Source organism: Chiloscyllium punctatum, chromosome 48, assembly GCF_047496795.1.
Source record: "Chiloscyllium punctatum isolate Juve2018m chromosome 48, sChiPun1.3, whole genome shotgun sequence".
NCBI lineage: Eukaryota > Metazoa > Chordata > Chondrichthyes > Orectolobiformes > Hemiscylliidae > Chiloscyllium > Chiloscyllium punctatum.
Window position 1 is genome coordinate 41243867 of NC_092786.1, and position 25470 is coordinate 41269336.

At 38.1% G+C, this 25470-nt stretch overlaps 1 protein-coding gene across 3 annotated transcripts in view; it reads right to left on the bottom strand.

Annotated features, from left to right (window-relative positions):
• Positions 1–15480: 15480 nt before the first annotated feature.
• cops2 (COP9 signalosome subunit 2) overlaps positions 15481–25470 on the bottom strand; it is a 35441-nt gene continuing 25451 nt past the window's right edge. For all 3 annotated transcript variants that reach the window (XM_072565047.1, XM_072565046.1, XM_072565045.1), the window contains 4 exons: positions 21754–21851; positions 20156–20238; positions 19320–19378; positions 15481–17343 (listed from right to left, as the gene is read on the bottom strand). In XM_072565047.1, the coding sequence (XP_072421148.1) occupies positions 17199–17343; positions 19320–19378; positions 20156–20238; positions 21754–21851 (385 nt within the window). In that variant the 3' untranslated portion in view covers positions 15481–17198. The remainder of the gene's footprint in view (positions 17344–19319; positions 19379–20155; positions 20239–21753; positions 21852–25470) is intronic.

Here is a 25470-nt window from a genome sequence, read left to right on the forward strand (position 1 = left end):
GCATAAGTTTGGAGTGAGAGGTGAAAGATTTAAAAGGGACCTAATGGGCAGCTTTTTCACACAAAGGGTGGTATGGGTATGGAATGAGCTGCCAGAGGAAGCGTGGAGGCTGGTACAATTACAACATTTAAAAAGGCATCTGGATGGGTATATGAATAGGAAGAGATTAGTGGGATACGGGGCAAGTGCAGGCAAATGGAATTATCAGTGTTTCTAATCACGATGACGCCAGTTGAGGACACAATAAAATTTAGGATGTCTGTTTGGCATGGACGAGTTGGTCTGAAGGATCTGTGCTGTACATCTCTGTGTCTGTATGACTTTATGACATTATATCTCATGACAATTTACCTCTTTCTTCTTGTTATTTCTACTAATTTTTTGTCCCATTCATCAGCTTTATCACTTTCTGACCTTCTTTGTCACAATGTATTTTCCAATACCTTTTGCCTACCATATTTCTTTTTTCAGCACAAGGCTGTAATTTTGACCTAGTACCCATAAGTTCCAACTGAAAATTCACTCCTTTTCCTTTGGTTTTCCTCATAATTAGATCAAGTAGTTTGCTTTCAGTGAGGTCTACCAGTACCAGCATTTATACAGTTTCCAGAATGTTTTATGGGCTACTGCAGTATTCTGGTAGAAAATTGAACGTAATACAGTAGATATGTTTTTCAGAGCAGGTGTACACTATTGGGGCAGCACGATGACAGAGCGGTTAGCACTGCTGCCTCACAGCACCAGAGACCCATGTTTGATTCCATCCTTGGCTGACTATGCAGAGTTTGCAAGCTCCCCCGTCATGTCTGTGTGGGTTTCCTCCAGGTACTCCAGTTTCCTCCCACAGGTTAAAGATATGCAGGCTAGGTGGATTGGCCTACAGTGAAGAAGGTTTTCTAAGATTACAAAAGGATCTTGATCAAAGGTCAATGGGCTGAAAAATGACAATGGAGTTCAATCTGAGGTATTGCAATTGTACAACAAACAAGAGTAGGGCTTTTGCAATTAATAGTAGGATCTTGGGTAGTGTTGTAGAACAGAGGACCTAGGGGTTCAGGTACATAATTCATTAAGTTTCCATCACATATAGACAGGATGTTTAAAAAGGTGTTTGGCATGCTTGCCTTCATTGCTCAGTCCTTTGAGTATGAGTTGGGAAATCATGTTGAGATTGTACAGGATATTAGTGAGGCATCTTCTGGAATACCGTGTCCAGTTCTGGTTGGTCAGTTGTAGGAAGGGTATTACTAAGCTGGAGAGAGTTCAGAAGAGATGTACCAGGATGTTGCCAGACATTGAAGGTTTGATTTATAAAGAAAGGCTCGTTAGGCTGGGACTTTTTCACTGGAGCATAGGAGATTTAGAGAAGTTTATAAGATAATGAGGGATATAGATAGAGTTAATGGTGGTTGTCTTTTCCCTAGGATGGGGGAATTTAAGACTAGGGGGCCCATTTTTAAGGTGAGAAGAGAGAGATTTTAAAAAGACATGAGTGGCAATTTTTTTACACAGAGGGTGGTTCGCATATGGAATGAAGTTCCTGAGGAAGGGTGGATGTGGATACAATTTTAATGTTTAAAAGACATTGGATAAGTACATGAATAGGAAAGGTTTGGAGGGATGTGGGCCAAGAGCAGGCAGGTTGGACTAGTTCAGTTTGATTAGATTAGATTACTTACAGTGTGGAAACAGGCCCTTCGGCCCAACAAGTCCACACCGCCCCACCGAAGCACAACCCACCCAAACCCCTACATCTACCCCTTACCAAACACTACGGGCAATTTAGCATGGCCAATTCACCTGACCTGCACATCTTTGGACTGTGGGAGGAAACCGGAGCACCCGGAGGAAACCCACGCAGACACGGGGAGAACGTGCAAACTCCACACAGACAGTCGCCTGAGGCGGGAATTGAACCCGGGTCTCTGGCGCTGTGAGGCAGCAGTGCTAACCACTGTGCCACCGTGCTGCCCAAAAGTTTGAGTTTATATTCAGCATAGACTGGTTGGACTGAACGGTCTGTTTCCATACTTTATGACTCTATGACTCTATGGTAAATGTGGGTTTACAGGGATAGGATGGGGAGACTGGGTCTGGGTGGGATTTTCTTCGGAGAGTTAGTACAGACTCATTGGGCCAAATGGCCTCTTTCTGCACTGGAGGTATTATGAAACTCACCCCTTCAAGCCTGTTCTGACATTCAATTAGATCCTAGCTGATCAGGTTGTAGTCTCAATTTCATTTTCCTGTCTGCTCCTCAGAAACCTTGTGAAATATCTCTGGAGAGGCTGGTATCTCATCACCAAGTAAACCTTTATTTACACATACATAGTACTCGTCACTGCTCCGGCCTTCTCAGAGTCAGTGCTCAGAGTGAGCAGAAACTCTGACACTAGTGTTTATTTTTTTTTTATTTTTTTTTCTTTTTTTTATATAAAAAGGTGAAGGGGAGGGTTAACTCCTGTTTTTTTTTCCCCCAGCACCCATGGTGTGTGTGTGCAGGTGTGAGACACAGTGAAAGACACAAAGTGCATGAATCTTTATTCAATTGCCACCACCAGAAAGATAGGAAAAACGCCCCAGTGGCCAGTGACAAGCACTGCCCTTCAAAGCAAAGGGCAATGCTGTGTGACACTAGTGTTTATATTTTTTTCTCTGGAGGGGGAAATAATGCACTCCACTCCCAATTTCTTGATTATTTTTTTTTATTTTTTTAATTTTTTTTAAACCCCCCGGCGGTAGTGCTTATTTTTTTTCCCAGCACCCATGGTGTGTGTGTGCAGGTGTGAGACACAATGAAAGACACAAAGTGCACGAATCTTTATTCAATTTCCACCGCCAGGAAGATATGAAAAATACCCAGGTGGCCAGTGACAAGCACTGCCCTTCACCTCAAAGGGCAATGCTGTGTGACATTAGTGTTTATATTTTTTTTATTCAATTTCCACCACCAGGAAGATATGAAAAACACCCGAGTGGCCAGTGACAAGCACTGCCCTTAACATCAAAGGGCAATGCTGTGTGACACTAGTGTTTATATTTTTTTTTCTAAAGGGCAATGCTGTGTGATCAGATATACCTGTTCTTTTTTTTTCAAAGGGCAATGACGATCCTGTGTTTTATTTATTTATTTTTTTTCCTTTACACCCCCACACTACCGCCTAAGTGCGGTAGTGCTTATTTTTTCCCCAGCACCCATGGTGTGTGTGTGTGTGTATAGATGTGAGACACAGTGAAGGACACAAAGTGCACGAATCTTTATTCAATTTCCACCACCAGGAAGATATGAAAAACACCCGAGTGGCCAGTGACAAGCACTGCCCTTCACATCAAAGGGTAATGCTGTGTGACACTAGTGTTTATATCTGTCAGCCAAGGACTCCCTGATTGGACCAGGTTAACAGGCCCAAATAGGGAGCTCATTCTGTGAGGTCCACCTGGCTGCCTTTGTTACAATCATTACACCTTGATTCCCTTGTGAATCAAAAACCTATAATTGTTAGTCTGAAATAAATTTAAAGAAGCATCCTCCACTATCTTATGAGATAGTCTTAAAAAAGGACACTCTCATTCTTCAACTGTGTCCCTGTGTCTGCCACTCTGAATCGATTCTAATGAAATCATATCTTTGTTCAAGTATGGTGACCAGAACTGTACTTAGTGCTCCAGCTGTAGTCTAGATCTTGTATAACTACAGCTAAATAGCCGTTGCTTTACATTCTATCCCATTTACAATAATTCCAAATTTCTATTTGCCTTTCTAATCACACAGTGAACCTGCATGATTGCCTTTTATGATTCATGTACCAAGACACCCCAATCCCTCTGCAACATTTACAACAGATGAGATCACCACAGCTAGATTATATTGGCAAAGCCAGTGAGGGGCCATGATTAGCCACAATTGGGCAATGTTGCATGTCAGGGCATGAAGTAAGTTGACTTCATATACAATCTTACTTCATGTGCAATCAACTGTTAAGTTCACGGTCTTGTTTTGAGTCTGATTACAGTACCAACATGGCATTGGAGGATGCTGTTGTTGCCATATTCTAAGGCCAGTAAATCAGCAGTTGCATTGCAGGTTCATCAAGTCACAGTCTGAGGATAAACTTCTATAGACCTTAAACCTGACCATGTTCATGCGAGCACAAAATAATTTGAGTTTTGTATAAAACCAAAATGTTACTTGATACAGCTAATAGCTCACTTAAAGGATTATCAGTGAAATAAATTATCTGCCTTCAAAGTAACTTCAATTTAAATTATGTCTCTTTTTATGGTGTCGTTGTACTTACAATATTACAATTTTTAATAGATATTTTTCACAGATTCATTAGTGATTACTTTCAGTAAGTTTGATGGGGGTTCATTTTACGTAAATCTATAGAGTCATAGAGATGTATAGCACGGAAACAGCCCCTTCGGTCCAACTCATCCACGCCGACCAGATATCCCAACTCACTCTAGTTCCACCTGTTAGCACCCAGCCCCTATCCCTCCAAACCCTTCCTTTTCATATACCCACCCAGATGCTTCTTAAATGTTGCAATTGTATTAGTCTTCACCACTTCCTCTGGCAGCTCATTCTGTACATGTACCACCCTCTGCGTGAAAAAGTTACCCTTTAGGTCTCTTTTATATCTTTCCCTTCTCACCCTAAACCTATGCACTCTACTTCTGGACTCCCCCACCCCAGGGAAAAGATTTTGTCTATTTATCCTATCCATGCCCCTCATGATTTTATAAGCCTCTATAAGGTCACCCCTCAGCCTCCGATGCTCCAGGGAAAACAACGCTAGCCTATCCAAACCTCTCTCTATAGCTCAAATCCTCCAACCCTGGCAATATCCTTGTAAATCTTTTCTGAACCTCTTCAAGTTTCACAACATCTTTCCAATAGGATGGAGACCAGAATTGCACGCAATATTCCAACAGTAGTCCTGTACAACTGCATCATTTTGTTTGTAGGAATAGTGTTTTTTTTAACTCAGTAGAAAATGGTCAGCACCATGCAATGCACCTGTTTTTATTGATTGTCAAAACAATGATATTTAAATTTATCTGTTTTGAGCTCTCTTGTATTAATAATGTCCTTCTTGCAAGTGAGGTGCTTCTCAGATATTGTGGGTTGTTTTGTGGCAGAAGTCACATTGTATAAAACAAAATACTCTAGATAACCATATGAATAAGAACACTTCAGAAACAAAAACAGAAGTTGCTGGAAAATCTCAGCAGGCCTGGCAGCATCTGTGAAGAGAAATCAAAGGTAATGTTTTGGGTCTGGCATCCCTTCCTCAGAACTCAACCTGAACACCTCAGGTTAAACTGTTAAGAGTGCTACAATCTGCTTCAATGCCCTAGGCTAAGAAGGGAAAAGTCCTGATTGCTGTCTAAATTACCCGTGGCAAACTGTGCATATGGAGATGTTGAAAGAGAATAGGATTAATCAATTTTTTGATTAAACAATCAATTTTTCAATGTATAATTTCAGTTACATCACACTGTAAATGTTTGCTATAAATTCTGTGTCTTAGGACTGAGCCCTCTACTATCACCTGATGAAGGAGCGGCACTCCGAAAGCTAGTGTGCTTCCAATTAAACCTGTTGGACTATAACCTGGTGTTGTGTGATTTTTAACTTTGCACACCCCAGTCCAACACTGGCATCTCCAAATCGAGAATAGGATTGATTGTTTTTCTCAGGTGCTTCGTAATTGAATAGCCTGTGCATATTTATTATTTGACCTTAAACATGGTCAGGTGGGAGTTTGTCATGGTGCAATTAATCAGAGTAGAGCTTCAGGAGAGGGAGATAAGAGCCAAAAGGAAACTTTTTTTTATTTCAAAAATATACTTTATTCATAAATATTTTGATGATCTGTACAATTGGTAGTGCCATTCATAAGCACACCTTGCATTTCTTTACATACAGAGATCAGAATTAATCATTCATATATACACGTCTGTATGTTTACCATCCATATATTTAGCTGGGGCTTCAGTAGAGCCCGATTACTGAGTGGGCCCCCTTTTCTTCTTTGGCAGGCAGATGTTACATAGTGGTCTTTCCCCATCGCACCTTGGCGGCAGCTGCCCCAAGCTTCAGCGCATCCCTCAACACGTAGTCCTGGACCTTGGAATGTGCCAGTTTGCAACACTCAGTTGGGGTCAGCTCCTTCAGCTGGAAGATCAACAGGTTTCGGATAGACCAAAGAGCATCCTTCACCAAGTTGATGATCCTCCAGGTGCAGTTGATTTTCATCTCGGTGTGCATCCTGGGAAATAGACCGTAGAGCACAGAGTCCTGCGTCACGGAGCTGCTTGGGATGAACCTCGACAAACACCACTGCACTCTTCTTCAGACTTCCTATGCATAGGCACGTTCCAGAAGGAGGTGTGTGACAGTCTCATCCCCTCCACAGCCGCTTCAAGGGCAGTGTGCGGTGCGGCAGAGAGCTAAAAGGAAACCAATTAATATCAGTTATAACTCAGTTAGACAATAAGATGTTGAAGTACAAATAGACCATTCAATCCATCAAATGTTCAAAGAGATCATTGGCTTGGTAGCAAGCCAACCTCTGTGTCAGATTCTTCTATAAGCAGTCCTGCTTATGGCCAAGAATAAAGGCTGACTCCAGTGCAGTACTGAAGGAGCTCTGCACAGTCAGAGATGCTGCCTTTTGTTTGTGAAGTCAAATTGAAATCCCATTCGCCTGGTTAGCCAGTGGTGTTTTAGAAGGGTTATAGGAGAATTATCCCTGATGTTCTGCATCAAAATCTGTCCCTCAAACAACATGTGATAGAAAAAAAAAATTACTCATTTGCTATATTAAGGGAGCTCTTCACATATTTTTTGTACTGTTTCTTGCACTAGAACAGTGAGTGAACTTCAAAAGCATTTAATTGACTGAAAAATGCTTTGAGAAGTCTGGTGATTGTGAATAATAGTATATAAATACAAGTCTGCTTTGTGTCCTCAAATTCTATTTAAATTAACATGATATTGTCCAGAATCTTTCAGATGTAGCAAAATTCACAGCAAAATTCTATCACAATATTTACATCGTCTGAGAGAATGATGGTGATTTCTTGTACACATTCAACATATTTGAAATTAATCTTCTCTGATGAAATTTAATTCGCTTGAGTTCAACTAATTAGACACAATTTCCTAAGTTATGGTTATAAGTGATCTAAAAACATTAAATTCCTCAGCTTAACAAATCTACTTAATTCATTGCCAGAGTCCTTTATTGTATACCACAACATAAATCCATGACGTTATAATCTCTTTCAAGAGTCAATACTTTGCAATTGAGCTGTCCAAGGAATTCCTCAGCCTGCAGCATGGGCAAAACAAAGCACCTGCATTAGTAAGTGCCACATGCTATGGATTTCCTGTTTTTCCTGTAATATACTGCTGTAAAAATTTCATGTGTTTGGATTATGTACTGTATGAATAGGCTGGATCTGTTTTCCCTGGAGTGTTGGAGACTGAGGGGTGACTTTATAGAGGATTATAAAATCATGAGGGGCATCGATAGTGTAAATAGACAAGGTCTTTTCCCTGGGTTGGGGGAGTCCAGAACTAGAGGGAATAGGTTTAGGATGAGAGGGGAAAGATTTAAAAGGGACCTAACTGGCAACTTTTTCACACAAAGGGTGGTGCGTGTATGGAATGAACTGCCAGAGGAAGTGGTGGAGGCTGGTACAATCACAATATTTAAAAGGCATCTGGTTGGTATATGAATAGGAAGGGTTGAGAGGGATATGGGCCGGGTGCTGGTAAATGGGACTCGATTAATTTAGGATATGTGGTCGGATGGGTTGGACTGAAGGATCTGTTTCCATGCTGTACATATCAATGACTGTATGGCTGTATCTTGCATGGCTGCAAGACACAGTGACTTGATGAGATTTGAATTTGCATTGAATAATGTGGAATAACTGGAAATTCAAGACTTCAAATGAAAATTAAATTCCACTGCCAAAGGGCTTATGAAATTATTGGAAGATATAATTATACTAAATATTTCAACCCACTCACTAACATTGTATTCCATTAGTTCCACACTTGATAGATTTTCCATTCTTATATACATGAACTGTAATGGCATAAAGAGCCAATCATCTTTCATGCCTGAAGCTAGATCTGGTGATGACTGTATGCAATACTATCGATATATTTGTATGCATATGTATATCTGTGTACATATGTGAACATTTGAATGAAAGCACAACAAATATGAAAGTATGTGGAATTGATCCTTGCTCCAGTCCCCATTTCTCATCTACAATCTGCCCATCAGCAGCACAATCCAAAAACACAGCTTCAGTTTCCACTTGTACACTGATGGCAGCCAGCTCTACTTCATAACTATCTCCCTCAACCCTTCCGCTGTCTCTAAATTGTGAGATGTTTGACCATCATCCAGTTCTGAACAAGCAGAAATTTCCTCCAATTAAGTATTGAGAAGATTGGATCTATTGTCTTTCATCCCTGTCACAAATGTAATTTACTTCATAAAAGTACATGACTGAAAAATCACTGCATTGGTAGTGGCCAGATCTGTGACTGCCAAAAGCCAAAGCTTTAAAATTTGTTCTGTAAACTTTCGATTTCTTTTGCCTCCTTTTAAGATTCTCCTTTCTGTTGACTAAGCTTTTGGTCATCTCACTTAATATCTCCTTTTGTGGCTTGGTATTGGAAGTTTATATTATGATGGTCCTGCGAATTTCCTTGGAATGGCTTGCTAAATTAAGAATTTAATCTCGACGACAAAGGTCTCACCTGCTGGCTGGAGAGTTGACAAGATCCCCACATTGTATTAATTAGGAAAGCCTTCAGGATAACTGGGCAGCAGTGGCTCTTCTCGGGGATTTAGGATCCACGGGTAAAATTGTACTCCCCCGCCTCCCCATCGAATAAACATTGCTGGCCAGTTAGAGGCTGGGAGCTCTTTATGGTCCATCCATGTCACTGGGAAAAGGTGAGCTGCTGAGAATGTGACTACATACTGAGAAGTTTAGATTTTGTCAAGAGATTCAGAGAGGTCACAATTGAATGACAATGGGAGGTAGTGTTCTTGGCTGGGGCTGGAGGAGATAGGGGTGTGACCATCTGCAGGACCATTTCCCAATGCTGAGTCTTCATCAAAAACCTGCAAGCAAACCCAAAAGGTGTGCCCTTTCACTCACTGCTGGTGTATAATCCAGTGGTCACAGGATTAGCATCAGGTAGGAAAATCATCCACAAACCTTTCCACCACGACATGATCAGGTGGAGGCAGAAAGACAACTGGGGCAGGGGCTTAAATTCCATCCAACGGCACTACATAAAGCTTTTGAAGAGAAGGATGTGATCCTCAGAGTTTTTTTTTAACTTTATTCCTGTGTGTTGGTGGCATTAACAACATTGCAAAAGGGATGACACATCAAATGGTAGAAATACATAGACTTGTGTTTTATGTCTCACAGCAGATATGTAATATGCCTTGAAGTGATATGCTGATTATACCACCATATCATGACATGTGGCCTAATGGTATAAAGGTCTCAGTTTCCATCTTACCACCTCTGTTCCCTTGCAGCATAATGCACTACAGCAGAGGAAAATTGGGCTTGGTGTCACATATTTACAGACATTAAAGGTTTAAAAATGGTATATGGGACAGATGTTAATTTCTGATTCAATGCAAGCTCTGCAATTTCAAAACTCCGCGCTCCAAATTGGAAATGTGCTACAGCACATCCAAATTTCTCAGTGTGAGCTCAGACACAAGGTACTGTGATTGTAGTGTATATATACCAGGAGCGATTATAAATGTTCATTGAATTCTTCAGTACTGTGTATCTCACTTCTCATATTTATGTTACAGGAGTTAACATAAATATTGCAACATGACAGTTATAGATCATCAACTACTCTAGCATACCATGATATCAAAACTATTTCTTACTTTTATTATTGTAACAAAACCAAGAATAAGTAAGACCCAGTACATTTTGTTGTTGTTGTAATACATTGTTGAGCAAAATTCCTTCGAAATAAGTGATATTCTGTTTCATCATTTATTATTTATTTCATTATGCGAAAGCAATTGAAGTTTGTAATTGACTGAAGTTGCGTGAATACATTCGGGTATACAGTAATTGTAAAATAAAATTGTTTTTCATGCTGACAATACCTCTTGATTAATAATAAAGATTGACCTATCAGTTGTAAAAATTCATCAATGAAAAATTTGTCCACAGAGAGTACTTTCTATCAATTATGTTTGCAATCATCATCTGACTTTTGTTGAATTTCTGATCCTCAACACTTTCTTGGTAGTAATTGGCGTAGCCTCCAAAAATGAGAGAGGGAATTAAAATGTGTTTTTAATCTGTGCTCATTAGGTGGAATCTATGTACCATACTAACATTATTCTATTGGCTCATTGTAAGATTTCTTTGTGCTTCTAGTACTCACCATATAGTTCAATGGTTTCATATATGAGCAAAGGGCTCCATATGATTACTTCCTTGTATAATTTAAGCTAGGAGGTGGTTTTACTGTCATTGGCCCTTGGTATTGCGCAGTCCTAGGGCTAGCTATTCAAAATAAAAGCCAGAACACCTACACAAATTGCACAAAACTCACTGACGTATTTCCCTCTGTATTGCAGGAAAAGATTATACAGTTGGAGATAGTATGAGCTAATTGGAAGTGGGAAGGTATATACCATTACATTCTGACCCTGATGAGATAGTACCAACCATAATGAGAAGGCCTTTTACTGACAGCAGCAAACTTATGGAACCAAGTGTGAATCGTATTGGCCTATGTCTCAGCTTCTATTGCAGTACAGGCCTAATGTCTGAGTACTGTGATGGAAACTAAGGCCACTGCCATCATATCTCTGGCTACCAGTATTTAAAGAGGTTCTAAGGGCGTTTCAGCATTCTTAACATTCCATTATTCAAAGAAACTGCTTCCTGTACATTATTTTTTCATATGGTCTCCTCCTGCTCCTTCTTCTAGCAGTTTCGCCTTATCTCTGTGTCCCCATTGATTCTTCAAGTCGTTCTCAATATCTCCAAGTGTACATGTTTGGAAGGAACTGATATGTGCAGAAGATTTTGGATCAGAAAAAAAAACATTTGCGTAATTGCTGCACCACCAGCTTTTGAAATTTTACCTGACTATAGAAAGCAACTAAACCTCACAGCATTACCCAAAAACCATAAGAAATAAACCATGTTACCTGTACGTAATTGATAATTTCTTCAAATATTGTTAGAGATTGCAGGGTGTTGTTCTTTAAGCTATTTAACATCATGTTCAACTCTGAGAGGTTGAGAGGGGGTGCAATTTGGAGCATGGAGTTTTGAAATTGCAGAGCTTGCATTGAATCAGAAATTAACATCTGTCCCATATGCCATTTTTAAACCTTTAATGTCTGTAAATAGGTGACACCAAGCCCAATTTTCCTCTGCTGTTGCTTCTTCATTCTCTGCCTAAATGTAGCTCATATTGTCTAACATACAATAACAAAAATCTCCGTCAGGTGTAGGGCAAAGAGACAGGTTCCAACAAGAACATTTTGAACCCTGTGTTTTTGACACCAATCTGGATCACATCAGCTACCCTTTCAACTGAAAATCCCCAGGTTTCCGAGTTATTGTATACATTTTTAGATGCCCAGTTGGCAAAATGATAGAGGCTCCAATTTATTCTACCACCATGTGGCCATGCTGGAATCTCTCACAGTCTTACTGCTTTCATTGGCTTATGTTGGAAGGTTTTACAAGTTGACACTCCATTCATATGGCCAGATTATAAAAGCACCATATTGGCCATCAATTCACGGAATAGGACGCAAATCCAGAGCTTTCGGTTGAGGCAGGAATATGCTGCAATACCCCCTCACATCCCATTATTTCAAATATCTCTAATTTTGCTTTCTTTAAAACTCCTCTCTAAGTCCTCTTACACTTGAATTTCCTGATAATCTTGTGGACAGAGGCCAGATTGTAAAAATGCATTAATATAAAGAGAGATCAACATAATCAATTGGGGCCTTAGAAAAGCATTGAGCCCAAAATGGAACTGAGAATGAAAGTTTCAAGTCCAACTACCGTTCCTGAATTTTAGGCATGTGCATTCTTGGAAACTTCAATTTCTAATAATTATACTGACAAACATACTCTGGTTAAAAGCAGCTTGAATTTAGAGACCAAGTTTCCCCAAAGTTGCTTTAGCAAACAAGCTCATCTGAGGTCATAGTGAGTCATCAGTTTTCCTGTTTAATGTTAAGTTTACTTAGCTGCATAATACTACCATCATGCTGGTGTTATTTTATGTCTAAGGAACATGCAAGTAACCAAGAAAGTAAAATTGCAAAGTACACTGGATATGATTAATCACTACTCTGAAACAGGTTCTTTTCAAATCAATAACCCGCTTAATATCATGTCCATTTACTTGAATTGAAAAGAAAATGAAAATTTGTAGAACAGGCTGTTATCTTGTCCATTTTGCAACACTGCAGAATATTAACTTCACCTCAGTTGATTCCAAAAATTTGCATGTGGGGTTGGGGTGGTGGCATATGAGGCACAAAACTTTAAATAAGCACAGAGAATGCTGGAGAAACTCAAGTTATCGTGTTGAAAGATAAATGATCTCGACCTGGTCTTTTCTCACTTCCAGCTGCCACTACCTACATCAAATAATCCTGGGTTAGTTAAACATAGGATGGGATCCAGATAAAGCCTTTACCACAGTATAAACACGAACTCAACGTCAAACTTGTGAATATTTAAGATAGTTTTCTGAACTAAATTGAAACTCAAACTAAGATCATACAGTACGGACCTTTACAACTGGAGAAAATAAGTCCTAAAATTCAGATATTATGGATATATAAATTTAATTAAAGTATCAATGAAACTTAACAGGCGTGAATAGGAGATTGTTACAAATACCATGATGTTTAAAATACTGAAATGTTTTAGGAACTTTATAATCCAATGGTTTTTGTAATATAAATAACTCGTGACACAGTGCACCATTCTCTCCTTAAATTATCTGTAGAAATTCCAAGTATTCCAGTATTTACAGCCCACTCGAAGCAGCTCAGTGACCAAATAGAATAAAGCACTGATGAAGTTGGTCAAAAATGTAGCAAAATATTGGGGAACTTTTTAATAGATGCTTTTGTACAATGTGAAGAATCAGTACATATAAATAAAAGAAACAACTTTGGCATTTAAAGGAGACAACTGATGAAATATGATAAAAACCTTTTGTAAAAACAGTGCTGGAAGGAGAAATTTAATCAGAATGACTTGAACTGCAATATTGCTATTTTACTGTTTATATTATTAGATTTTAGCCTTGTGATACTGCAATATCTTAGAAATACTATGACTGAAATAGCAAACACTAACTTAGAGAAAACTGGAGACATGGACAAGAAAGTTAGAAAACTATCGCAGCAGGAAAAGGTTCCTTCTTACCAAGCAGAAAGAGATGTTATTTATTTGTAAGGAGGCCTTGAAACCTTCTGTTTCTGCTTTAGTTCTGTCAGCATCACAGACTGATAACTGTATTCTGTTAACATTTATGATCTACTTCACGTATATGCCCTAGAAATACTGCAGCCTTGAACTGGAAATGTTCATGTGCTTCATTGATCAAGAAAGAAGTTAGAAACTAAGGTTAATCCTTCCAGCACAGATCTGTGTCTGCAAGGATAGAACATAATCATATCAGTGAAACAAACATATGCACTGATGCAGCAACTTTCAAATTACAAAACAACCAATGCACTTTTCAACTTCACCATAGCCAATTTGTGCACATCAAGCTCTCAAAAACAGCAATGTGATAATGACCAGATGTGTTCTTGTGATGTTGATGGAAGGACAAATATTGGTTAGAACACTAGTAATATCTCTCCAGTGTTGAATAATACATTTGATGTAACTATGCAATGTGTAGATTTATAAATTGAGCATAACTAAGGCAAGAGAAATATATTAAAAAGTGGCAGCTCACAATGAATACCTGTATTTGGAACGATCAAATTAGAAAAGGTGCAGGCAAAACTGAATCACGCAATCCATTTGTATGGAGCACGGTGACTCAGTGGTGAGCACTGCTGCCTCAGAGCTCCAGAGACTTGGGTTCAATTCCACCCTCAGGAGACTGTGGAGTTTGTACTTTGTCCCCATGTCTGCGCGAGTTTCTTCTGGGTGCTCAGTTTCCTCCCATAGTCCAAAGATGTGCAGATGAGGTGGATTGGCGATGCTAAATTTTCCATTGTGTTGAGGGATGTTCGGGCTAGGTGGATTAGCCATGGTAAAATGCAGGGTTACACAGAAACAGTGGGTCTGGATGGGATGCTTTTCAGAGGGTCAGTGTGGACTCAATGGTCCAAATAACCTGCTTCTGCACTGTAGGGATTCTACAATTTATTATTACCATCAATAAAATATTGACGTAATACTGCATGTACTATATTCTTCATAAATCTTTCAATGCTTGACCTCAATTTTTCCCAAACGTAATTCAGGAATAACTATTGTCTGAGTGTAACAAGTTGTCATGGACTGAGATTCATTATGCACTACAGGTTGTTCTTTTCATTAATGTTTCTATTGATGAGAAATGCAATTTATTTAAAGACCAAAAGAAGACAAATCTTCATTTGGTGGTGTATTCCTTTTAAAAGGAATTCTTTGCAGTATTGCCTCAGTATCAGAAAATATGTGTCATTTTTCCTAGCAAGATTCTCTCAAACACCTTTTTATTTTTTGGATAAATGAAAAAGGACTTGCTGTTGAAAAAAAACTCTGCAAGTTTCCCAAAAAGGCAGATAATGAAAACTTGTATTTTGCTTTCAGTCACTTCTCTGCACAGAGATAATGAGGCTACAGCAAGATAAATATTAGATAATTACATTAAAAAGGCTGGGTTTATGTATCATTCTAGACTAATCATGACTATTGGTCTGCCAGGTTGTGGAGAAAGATAATCTGCTATAGGTCTTGATGTTTTTTACACAAAATTTATTGATTAAATCATATAGCTGGTATGGGTGTATTGGGAGCTGAAGATGGGATTGAACATTTCAGTCTTTCTTCTGGAATAATCAATCGGTTGGCTGACATTTTCCAAGTTTGGAAGCTCTTTAATGCACGCCCGTCACCCTCCTTCAAAGATGACAGATTCTGTAACTTCTGGCTTTGCATTTGCAAGTTCTGTTTATGTGACAACGCTCACCTAAAAACAAACAAAATTTGCAAAATACAAGGTACCTAAACAATTTTTGTCACTTTTTAAAATTAAAGTTGAGGCTTTTTAAACAAATTAAAAATTGAAAGATATTAAATTCAGTTTCTTGTGGTTGAGTCCATACAACATCACTATCCTTTGTGTAAAAAACTGTTACTGAGCTAGAATATAAATACAATGCTAAACATTCAATATAAAATTATAAATTTTAATGTTGCTGAAAAGACTGGAAAAAACTTTCAGCTTGGGCTTTTTTTGTTGCAAACTATAAATTAAAACTTTTAAATACAAAATATAAATGTAGTGAGCTACATCTGAAATGCTTAGATAGTTGCAGATCAGTACTCTGCTGTCTTTATAGAAAGTTCACTCTCAAGTATGTTCCGAAATACATTAAGTATAATAAATTCATTAGCAATTTAACTATATCATATATAAATTGTCTAGATTTATAATCATGTACATTTATCTTGTCAAATCATTAGAACAGGAATGCCAATTGCATAAATAAAATTAACAGCAGCATACATCATGCTTAGCACTGTTCAACATAAGTATTAAAACTTCTGCTTTTGAAAAGGACCTCAAATTTTAATTAGGTCAAAGCATGCAATGAAGAGTGAAATATTTAGGAAAAAAATGAAAACCTCAAATGTCAATTTGAAAAAAAAAAGTCATTTTTCATGCTAGACACAACCAAACAACTAATGGGCACATTAAGATTAAAGGAGTTATGCTTTCACCTGATAACACCGTGAACAATGCTAACTAGGAAACAGAAGAATTCAAGTTCTGACCATTACATTCAGGGGTAAAAACATGTTGAGGAGTGGAAGTTTGTGATAACTAGTTTATTCTTCTGATTCATCAGTAATAAGACATATTTTTAAAAAAGCCATACTCAAAATCCAAGATCAAAGTGCTGTATTTTGACTAATTCACACAGGCAGCACCCTCAAGAATAATTGCATTTAATAGCTTCAGCCAATTAAAGCTTAGCAAAGGTTGAACTTGTTCCATGGCACACAACGCCTACACGTCCCACATTGTAAGAGTACAAACTATCAAATGATATCCTTTCAGTTCTGTGTACTAGGCTAGTTAACATACTACATTGAAACTAGTCAAAAATGTAAACTTAATTTTTTTTGATCAGTCAATTGAATTCCCAACTTGCTTTAATACCCAACTTGCTTTAATAAACCTTGTATTTTAAAGTATGTGGAGATGATCTACTGGGGCCAAAGACATGGAACATGTGCATGCTTTTTATTTGAATTGTTGAGAAAGAAAAAAAAACAAATGGAAGCACTCCAAAATTACAGCATTTCCAATTTCTGAGCTGCATTTTATTTTGCTGCTTCAATCCTAATGTGACAGTGTGCCACAGATGAAGGTTCCTGTCTAATGTTTTACTATACTGGAGGTACAGAGAACTCATGGGCCACATAACTTGGAAGTTGACAAAACATTTTGTAGAATGACGCAACCGTGCCAAATCGTACATGAAAGAATGTATCTCCAAAAACTGGTACACATTTCAAATTATTGCAGTTTGGTTTAACATTTCGGATAGATATTTTCTAATGCTAAAATATTTAGATGTCACCAAAGTGAAGAGTCTGTTTTAAAATTTTGACACTAACAGCTCTTGGACTGTCATTTCCCTTACGATGGAGGGCACATTGTGGAGAAACCACAAGTCCTGTAGCAGTTTGGTTTTCTTCAGATTAAAGCTGTGTCTTGGGACAAATGCAGCAACAAAACACAAACCAGTTGATCAAAAAGCACTTCTGCCATAGCTCTGGTAGTCTTCAGGGCCAACTAACAGCAGATCAGCCATTCTCAGTTTTTAAGGTTTACATCACTGCATTTTTTTCCTTATTGTGTAACTGTAGAAGCCTAAATTGCATCAAGCCAATTTGCTGACAACTGCTTGGTTGAGCGTGTTAAGCTGATTGGTCCATTTATCTAATGCAGTATACCGGGCCCCGCCTCTTTTCTGATGATCCAATTCGAGCAACTGGTTGACTTGATCAATCCGACCATGAATAGTGCTAGAAATGAATAGAAGTGCATTTTTAGTAGCTGAATTTGAACACTTTCAAGATTTCTGATTACTTCTTCATGATAACTTTAAAATGTAGCATATTAAAATTCTAAACTAATACATTAAATAGTCAATGGTCACCAGCGAGATATGGACAGTGGGGAATTCAGTAATGGTAATGCCATTGAGGAGTGGCAGATGGAGTTTAATTTGGATAAATGTGATGTATCGCATTTTGGTAAAACGAACAAGACTTAAATAGTTAATGGGAGGGCCCTAGATAGTGTTGTACAACAGACACCCTTAGGGGTTGGGGTACATTGTTCTTTGAAAGTTGTGTCACAGATAGACAGGGTGGTTAAAAAGGCATTTAGCACGCTTATCTTTATTGCTCAGACCATACAGTATTGGAGTTGGGATGTCATGTTCAGGTTGTACAGGATGTTGGTGAGGCCACTTTATGGAGTACTGTGTGGAGTTCTGGTCGCCCTGCTATAGGAAGGATATTATTAAATTGGAGAAGGGAAAAAAAATTACCAGAATGTTGTCGAGGCCGGAGGGTTTGAATTACAAGGATAGATTAGATTAGATTCCCTACAGCGCGGAAACAGGCCCTTTGGCCCAACCAGTCCACACCCACCCGCCGAAGAGTAACCCATCCAGACCCATTTCCCTCTGACTAATGCACCTAACACTATGGGCAATTTATCATGTCCAATTCACCTGACCTGCACATCTTTGGACTGTGGGAGGAAACCGGAGCACCCGGAGGAAACCCATGCAGACACAGGGAGTATGTGCAAACTCCACACAGTCACCAGAGGCTGGAATCGAACCTGGGAAGCTGGTGCTGTGAGGTAGCAGTGCTAACCACTGAGCCAACGTGCTGCGCATAGACCGGGACTTCTTTCACTGGAGAATAGGAGGTTATGGGGTGACATTATAGGGTTTATAAAATGAGCCTTTCCTCATTCCTGAAGAAGGGCTTATGCCCGAAACGTCGATTCTCCTGTTCCTTGGATGCTGCCTGACCTGCTGTGCTTTTCCAGCAACACATTTTCAACCTTTATAAAATGAGCACATAGATAAGGCGAATAGTAAAGCGTGTTTTCCCTAGGGTGGGGAATTTCAAACCTAGGGGCCATAATCTTAAGGTGAGAGGTGAAAGATTTAAAAAGGACATGAGGGGCAACCTTTTCACAGAGCGTGGTTTGCATGTGGAATGAACTGCCAGAGGAAGTGGTAGATGCAGATACAGTTACAACATTTAAAAGACATTTGGACAGGTACATGAATAGAAGGTTCAGAGGGATATGGGCCAAACACAGGCAAGTGGGATTAGTTCAGTTTGGGAAACGTGGTCAGCATGGATGAGTTGGACCAAAGGGTCTAATACTGTGCTGTATGACTCTATAAATATGCAAAGACTGTGGTCATTTCTGGGGCAATCAATATGTATAAATAAAGGGTTGTGAAATTAAAAATAGAGAATCATTATCATGCTTTTGTAGTAACTGATAACTTATAGAAATATTCTGTAACACCTTAGGAAAACTTCAAGAAAATATGTAATTACTTGAATGCCAGTTGTGGCTCAGTTTGCCTTTGAAATTCAAAGTTCCTGAGTCCAAATCCCACTCCAGGACTTGAGCACAAAGAATTATCAAGGCTGACACTCAAACACTGCACTGTCAGATACGGTATCCTTCAGATGAGACATTAAACCAAGGCCCTAAGTGTCTACTTGGGGTTACCGTGAGAGATTCCAAGGAAACATTTTGAAGAACAGCAGTGAAGTTAGCCCTCAATTAGAATCACAAAAAGCTAATCTGGCCATTATCACATTGCTGTTTGTGAGAGTTTGTTGAGCCTTAGCATAGATGGGCTGCTTTGTTTCCTACATTATAACAATAACTACACTTGCAACCACAGTGAGAAGCACTATACCAATGCAAATCTTTCTTTTTAAAAAACAGTACTTACTTGTCCAGAATGCATTGCACCAACAAGCTCTCTACATCAGCTACATCTATGTTCAACTCCTAGGAGGTTAAAACAAAAGAGTAATAAACGGGAATAAGAACAATAGAAAGTGTGAAATGCTGACAATGAAAATAAATTGGATGTCACTTGAAGATGGAATGTTTAATTTCTGATTAATCTAGGTTTGAGTCATATGTGAGTAATTAGAAATGCAAAAGTATTGTAGAGCAAGTTCAAAGTGCCACTACTGGGGGTGAAGAATAAGTGAAAAGTATAAAGAGTCAAACAGAGAAATGAAATGGAGTAAATATGTGGGCAGACTCCAATTTAACTCATTTATCCGATTATTAACTTCATGGTCTTCCTTTCAGCTAATATGCAAACATTCTCCAACATTGTCCCCCCAAAGCTGCTCCATGATTAGAGCAAGTTTATCATATTACTTTTCACTGCTACCATTAATGTTATTTCACAGTCAGCAAGCACCTAAATTGGGAGGGTGATCTTTCTGGCCCCTTCTCCAGCATTCAATTTTCCAGTCTAACGATCGATCATTCAGTATTTACACGCCATAGCAAATACAAAATTGGATATCACATGTCTAGTCTCCACGCAAATATTCTGAATTCAGTTAACAATATATTTTAAATTGATTGGTGGAAAAAATATATTGGTCTAATAGAAGTGTATAACTCAGTTCTCTATTGTCAGAAATAACTAGTTCAAAGTTTGAATCATTATGACTGAATGCTAAAGCAGAAGGTATTAACTTATTATTTTTCCAAAGGAACATTGAATTCAAGTGAACAAGCATCAACAGAAACATGCAAGCTCACCTTTGAGATAAATGGTATATGTATCCTCGTGTAAGGCTTTATTAATTTTATCAGGACTTGTGTTCTGATGTTCCTCAATAACTCTTTAAAAACAAAAAGAGACCCTACTATTATCACAAGTCTTAATTGTTGAAAAGAATATACAAGCACATATTTGGGCAACACAACTTCACGGCTAATGGAATCCAAACTCATGGACATTTGCTTTTGAAGTTCATGTTCCAGTGCATAATTTTAAAATTTACTATAGTATGCAAAGTAGTTGTGCTTTATCATATACCATAGTCTCAAATGCATATTATTTAACGTAGAACAATGTTATCAACAGTGATAAGGGGAAATTCTTAGCATATATATGATTTTAAAACAAAAGTAAGATTTGGATTTTACATAGCAGCTGGACAAATAGATGAAAGCAACAGATCAAAGTGGGGCAAGTGCAGTGCAACAAGGAACCAAAATAGTGTGCATCTATTAAAATTGATGCTTTATAATATACTGATCATAAAAAAACAAATTAACCTTTATAGCTGTATGAGATAAAAGAAAACGTAAATGCTGGAAATAAAAATAGAAAGTGCTGGTACATTAACTGATTGGATAAAGCAAATAGGGAAAGACTGCTCTCCCCTCATAAAACAGCAAGAACAAGAGGGCACAAATTTAAAACAATCTACAATATAAGCAAAGTGAGGAAAAACTCAACAAGTAGTTAGGCATTGCCTGGAAGTGTGATGGGGGCAGGTTCAATTGAGGCATTCAAGACCAAATTGGATGATTATTTGGGTAAAAGTTACGCACGAATATTTGGGAAAAAAGCATGAGATTGGTACTCGGCAATGATGCTCATTTAATGAGCCAGCATAGGTATGATGGGCTGAAAGATCTCTTCTGTGTTGTAACATTTCTATGAATTGGAAACTAGTTCAGCTGCCACAGAATAAACTTCAATTTTCTACAGTAGTCATCAATGGCATCTATATAAGACTTACACAAGAAATAGTGTGTGTGGAGAAGGGGTATTCTATTACGATATCTATTGTCCTTGCAAAAGTGGAGCCATGAACGTGATCAAACAAAGATGGAAAACACCTTTGTAGACGTGTACCTGTTATCAATACCTAGAATGGGATCCTATCACTTAAAACTGCTCAAAACTTCAAAAAACCCATAAAACTCAATTTCAAGGTACACAGATTTAAGCAAAGCTGAAGCGGTTTTCTCATAGGTCACCAGATCTTTCAGGATCAGATTCACCATTGTTGGGTTTTGCTTTTCTCTGCCAAAATCTCTCATTGCTCATTTTCTAAGGCAAGATAACTCCAGTCTGAATTACCACAGTTTTAGATCCTTGTGTAAGGTACTCCAAAAGTATGTGCAAGGATCACTTTGCCCCCAGTACTGAAACCACCTATTCAGTTGCCCCGCATCATCCCTTCTTGCCAACAAATGCAAACACCTGCATCCTTCATTTAAATGATGCAGTGCCACAGTAGATATTGCAGCACAAACATTTTAAAAAAGTCATACTCAAAGACAAGCATTTCACAATATGGATATGTGAAATATGTATATAGAAACAATTTGCTTAACAATACCTTCTATGTGCTCCCTTATGAAAGGGTCATCCATGATGTTACTGTGATTGGTTTTCAGAATCTTCTCAAATTCAGTGATGTCATTATTTTGATAGGCACTGAAAAAAAGTACTTTAACTTGAATTTTCCCTCTTCAGAACTTAGAAGTAGATCTTTTATCCTCCCAGTCTGTAGTATTAATACAGTATAGCCCAATTATAACATTTGTCCTGGAATAATTTCATGAACAAGACCATTTTCCCTAAATCAAATGCATTAAATAATATTTCATCTATTATAGTGGTTTTAGAATATTATCTGCTCACTTACATTATGTGCAAAATATATAAATTAGTTGGAAGTTGCCAATCTCTTGAATTACTTTGCTCAATTTTGCTGACAGAGAATTTGTAACTTCTAGACTTGAAAGTCCTTACATGATGATTGAACCTAAAAATTTACTCACACAAATTATTTAGCTACTTGATCAAAGACAGATGGGAACATTTGTTAATATAAAGATTCAGAATTATACTCATTACACAGAGATTAGAAATAATTGCTTAGTAGACCAAAACCTAAATATTCCTAATAAGAGACATGAAATCAAAACATTTAGTCTTGCACTCATCACGACTGGGATACAAAGGATCAAGCCAAGGGAAGTAACTTACCCAGCATGACAACACGACACTAATTCATTGGTCCAAGACTGGCATTAAGATGCAGCAACAATGGTTAAGTTTTATTTCTTGCATACCAGTCCTAATCGATGCAAATGAAAAGCTTTGACTTGATGTCTCTTTTTAGCAATGTCTGCAGTGGCTTGAGTGAACATCAATTAAGACAGTCAAATCAGGTCACAGGGATCAGCCCATCACAAGTGCCTTACGCTGCAAAGTGATGCACTCAAGCAAAAACTGTCCAGTTACCTTGACTTCTAAATGATCATAATTTAATTATTTTCTTGTGCTCATTAACAGGACCAGTCAAGTAAATTCATCAAAGGCAAATATTCTCAAATTAATTATTTGGTAAATATCCCAATCTCAATTAAGACTTTTAAGCTCATTTAAAAGACCATATCTGCTTTTAGTTTTATGTAAAAAGTCAGCCATAGTTCAATAAACTGAAACAGATGTAACTATACCATTCACAATGTCAGATTTATTGAATTATAGTTTTAAACAAAATTATTCCAACCATTTACAAGATATATTAATGACTTGGAGGAAGGAAGCAAATTTACTGTAGCCAAATATGCACACAACAAAAACTTAGGTGGAAAGGCAGGTTGAGAGAGGGATACATTCAGTTTAAAGAGAGATGTTGATAGGTTAGATAGGTGGGCAAAAAGTTTGCAAATTGAGTATAAAGTGAGAAAATATGAAGTTGTTCATTTAGAAAGGGAGAACAAAACAACAGAATATTATCTAAATGGAGAAAAACTGCAGAAAGCAGAAAGGGACTTGGGGCTACTTATACATGAAATGCAGGTAATCAGGAAAGCTAATGGAACGCTGGCCCTTATTTTGAGGGATTGGAGTATAATAGCTGACAAGTCTTACTGTAACTGTAGTAGGTGCTGGTGAGACCACATCTGGAGTACTATGTGCAATTTTGGTCCCTTCATTTCAGAAAAAATATTATTAAATTTGAGTCAGTTCAAAGATGGTTCATTGAGATGATCCCCAGTAAGCATGGATTGTCTTAGGAGTAAAGGTTAAACAGTTTACTCGTGGAAATTTAGAAAAATGAGGTGATCTGATCGAAACATGTAAGATTATTTACCTGTCAAGCTCCTTGAGAGAGTCATACAGCCCAGAAACAGACCTTTCGGTCCAACTTGTCCATGCTGATCAAGTTTCCCAAACTAAACTACTTCTGCTTGCCTGCGTTTTGGCCCATATTCTCTAAATCTTTCCTATTCATGTATGTGTGCAAACTAATTTTAAATGTTGCAACTGTACTAGCATCTACCAATTCCTCTGGCAGATTACTCCACATACGAACCACCCTCTGTGAAAAGGTTGCCTCTCAGGTACATTTAGAAGCTTTCTGCCCTCACTTTAAAGTTATGGCCCATAGTTTTGAATTGCCCCAACCTAGGGAAAAAACCTTTTGCTATTCACCTTATCTATGCGCTTCATGATTTTATAGACCTCTAAAAGGTCACCCCTCTGCCTCCTATGCTTTCATGAAAGAAGTCTCAGCCTATTCAGCCTCTCTATGTAACTCAAATCCTCCAGTCCTGGCAACATCCTGGTAAATGCTTTTTGAACCTTCTCTAATTTAATAACATCCTTCCTCTAGCAGGGTGACCAGAACTGCACACATACTCCAAAAGCGGCCTCACCAACATCCTGTACAACCTCAACATGACATCCCAACTCCTCTATTCAATGGTCTGAGCAATGAAGGCAAGCATGCTAAATTCCTTCTGAACCAGTCTACCTGTGACACAACTTTGAGCAACCTATGCACCTGAACCCTCTAGATCTCTGTTCGACAACACTACAGAGGGCCCTACCATTAACTGTCCAAGCCCTGCCTTTTGTTTTACCAAAACGCAATACCTCAATTTATCCAAATTGAACTCCATCTGCCACTTCTCAGCCCAGTAGCCCAACTGATTAAGATCAGCTTGTAATCTTAGACTACTTTCTTCACTGTTGATTAAATCACCAATTTTGGTGTCATTTGCAAATACACTAACCATGCCTCCTAAATTCTCATCCAAATTGTTGATATAAATGGCAAACAAAAGTGGACCCAGCACCTATCCCCGCGGAGCACTGCTGGTCACAGGCCTCCGGTCCGAAAAACAACCCTCCACCACCACCCTGTCTCCTACCTTTAAGCCAATTTTGTATCCAGTTGGTAAGCTCACCCTGAATTCCTTGTGATTTAATTTTACTAATGCTGAGAGGAGGCACAGCAGGCTCGAGGGCCAAACAGTCTATTCCTTTTCCTATTTCTAATGATATTACATTTACTAAATGATCTATTTACATTTACTATTCTCTACTAAATATTTTTGCTGCAATAACAGTTTCCGATTGAAACCTTTCAAATGAAAATTAATCTTAAATTCCTACTTGAGGTGAAGTACACCAGATCGCATTTTGCCCAACCAGAAATCTAATTGCAGGCATTAGGTTACACATTTTGGTATGCAGGTTTGCTATTCTGTTTTTCAATTTATCAATAAATGGTCATTTTTACATAGTTTACAATCAACAATCTACAGAATATCTGGTGTATTAGAATTGTACAATTTTCAACTTTTTAGAAATTGGACAGACTAACTGCCTTGGCTCATTCCAGTTACTTTGTTTCTAGGAGGTCAAATATTGTCTGAACAACTCTTGCAGAATGCAACAGACGAATCTCAATATAATTAGTAATGAATTGAAACAAAGTAGTTCAGTAAAATACTGTCAAAATTTCAAGTATTATTTTATTGTTGCAATTCTATTAATTCAGTTCATTGAGATTAACGAGATATGGATTAAAACTACTGAATACCAATTTAAGAATGCCAGAACATTTATCTTGAAGCAGGGAATTTATAATAGAGCAATGTAATCAATTGAGAAACAAATAGATGCTATGAGTGGGAGATTATATTGAGATCTTTCTTAGAAGATGCACCAACATCAGTTAAAATAGCTGTCTTTCAGCATACCTATTCATTCTATCTTATGAATAGATGTTTCTCCAAGATATTCTCTCAGG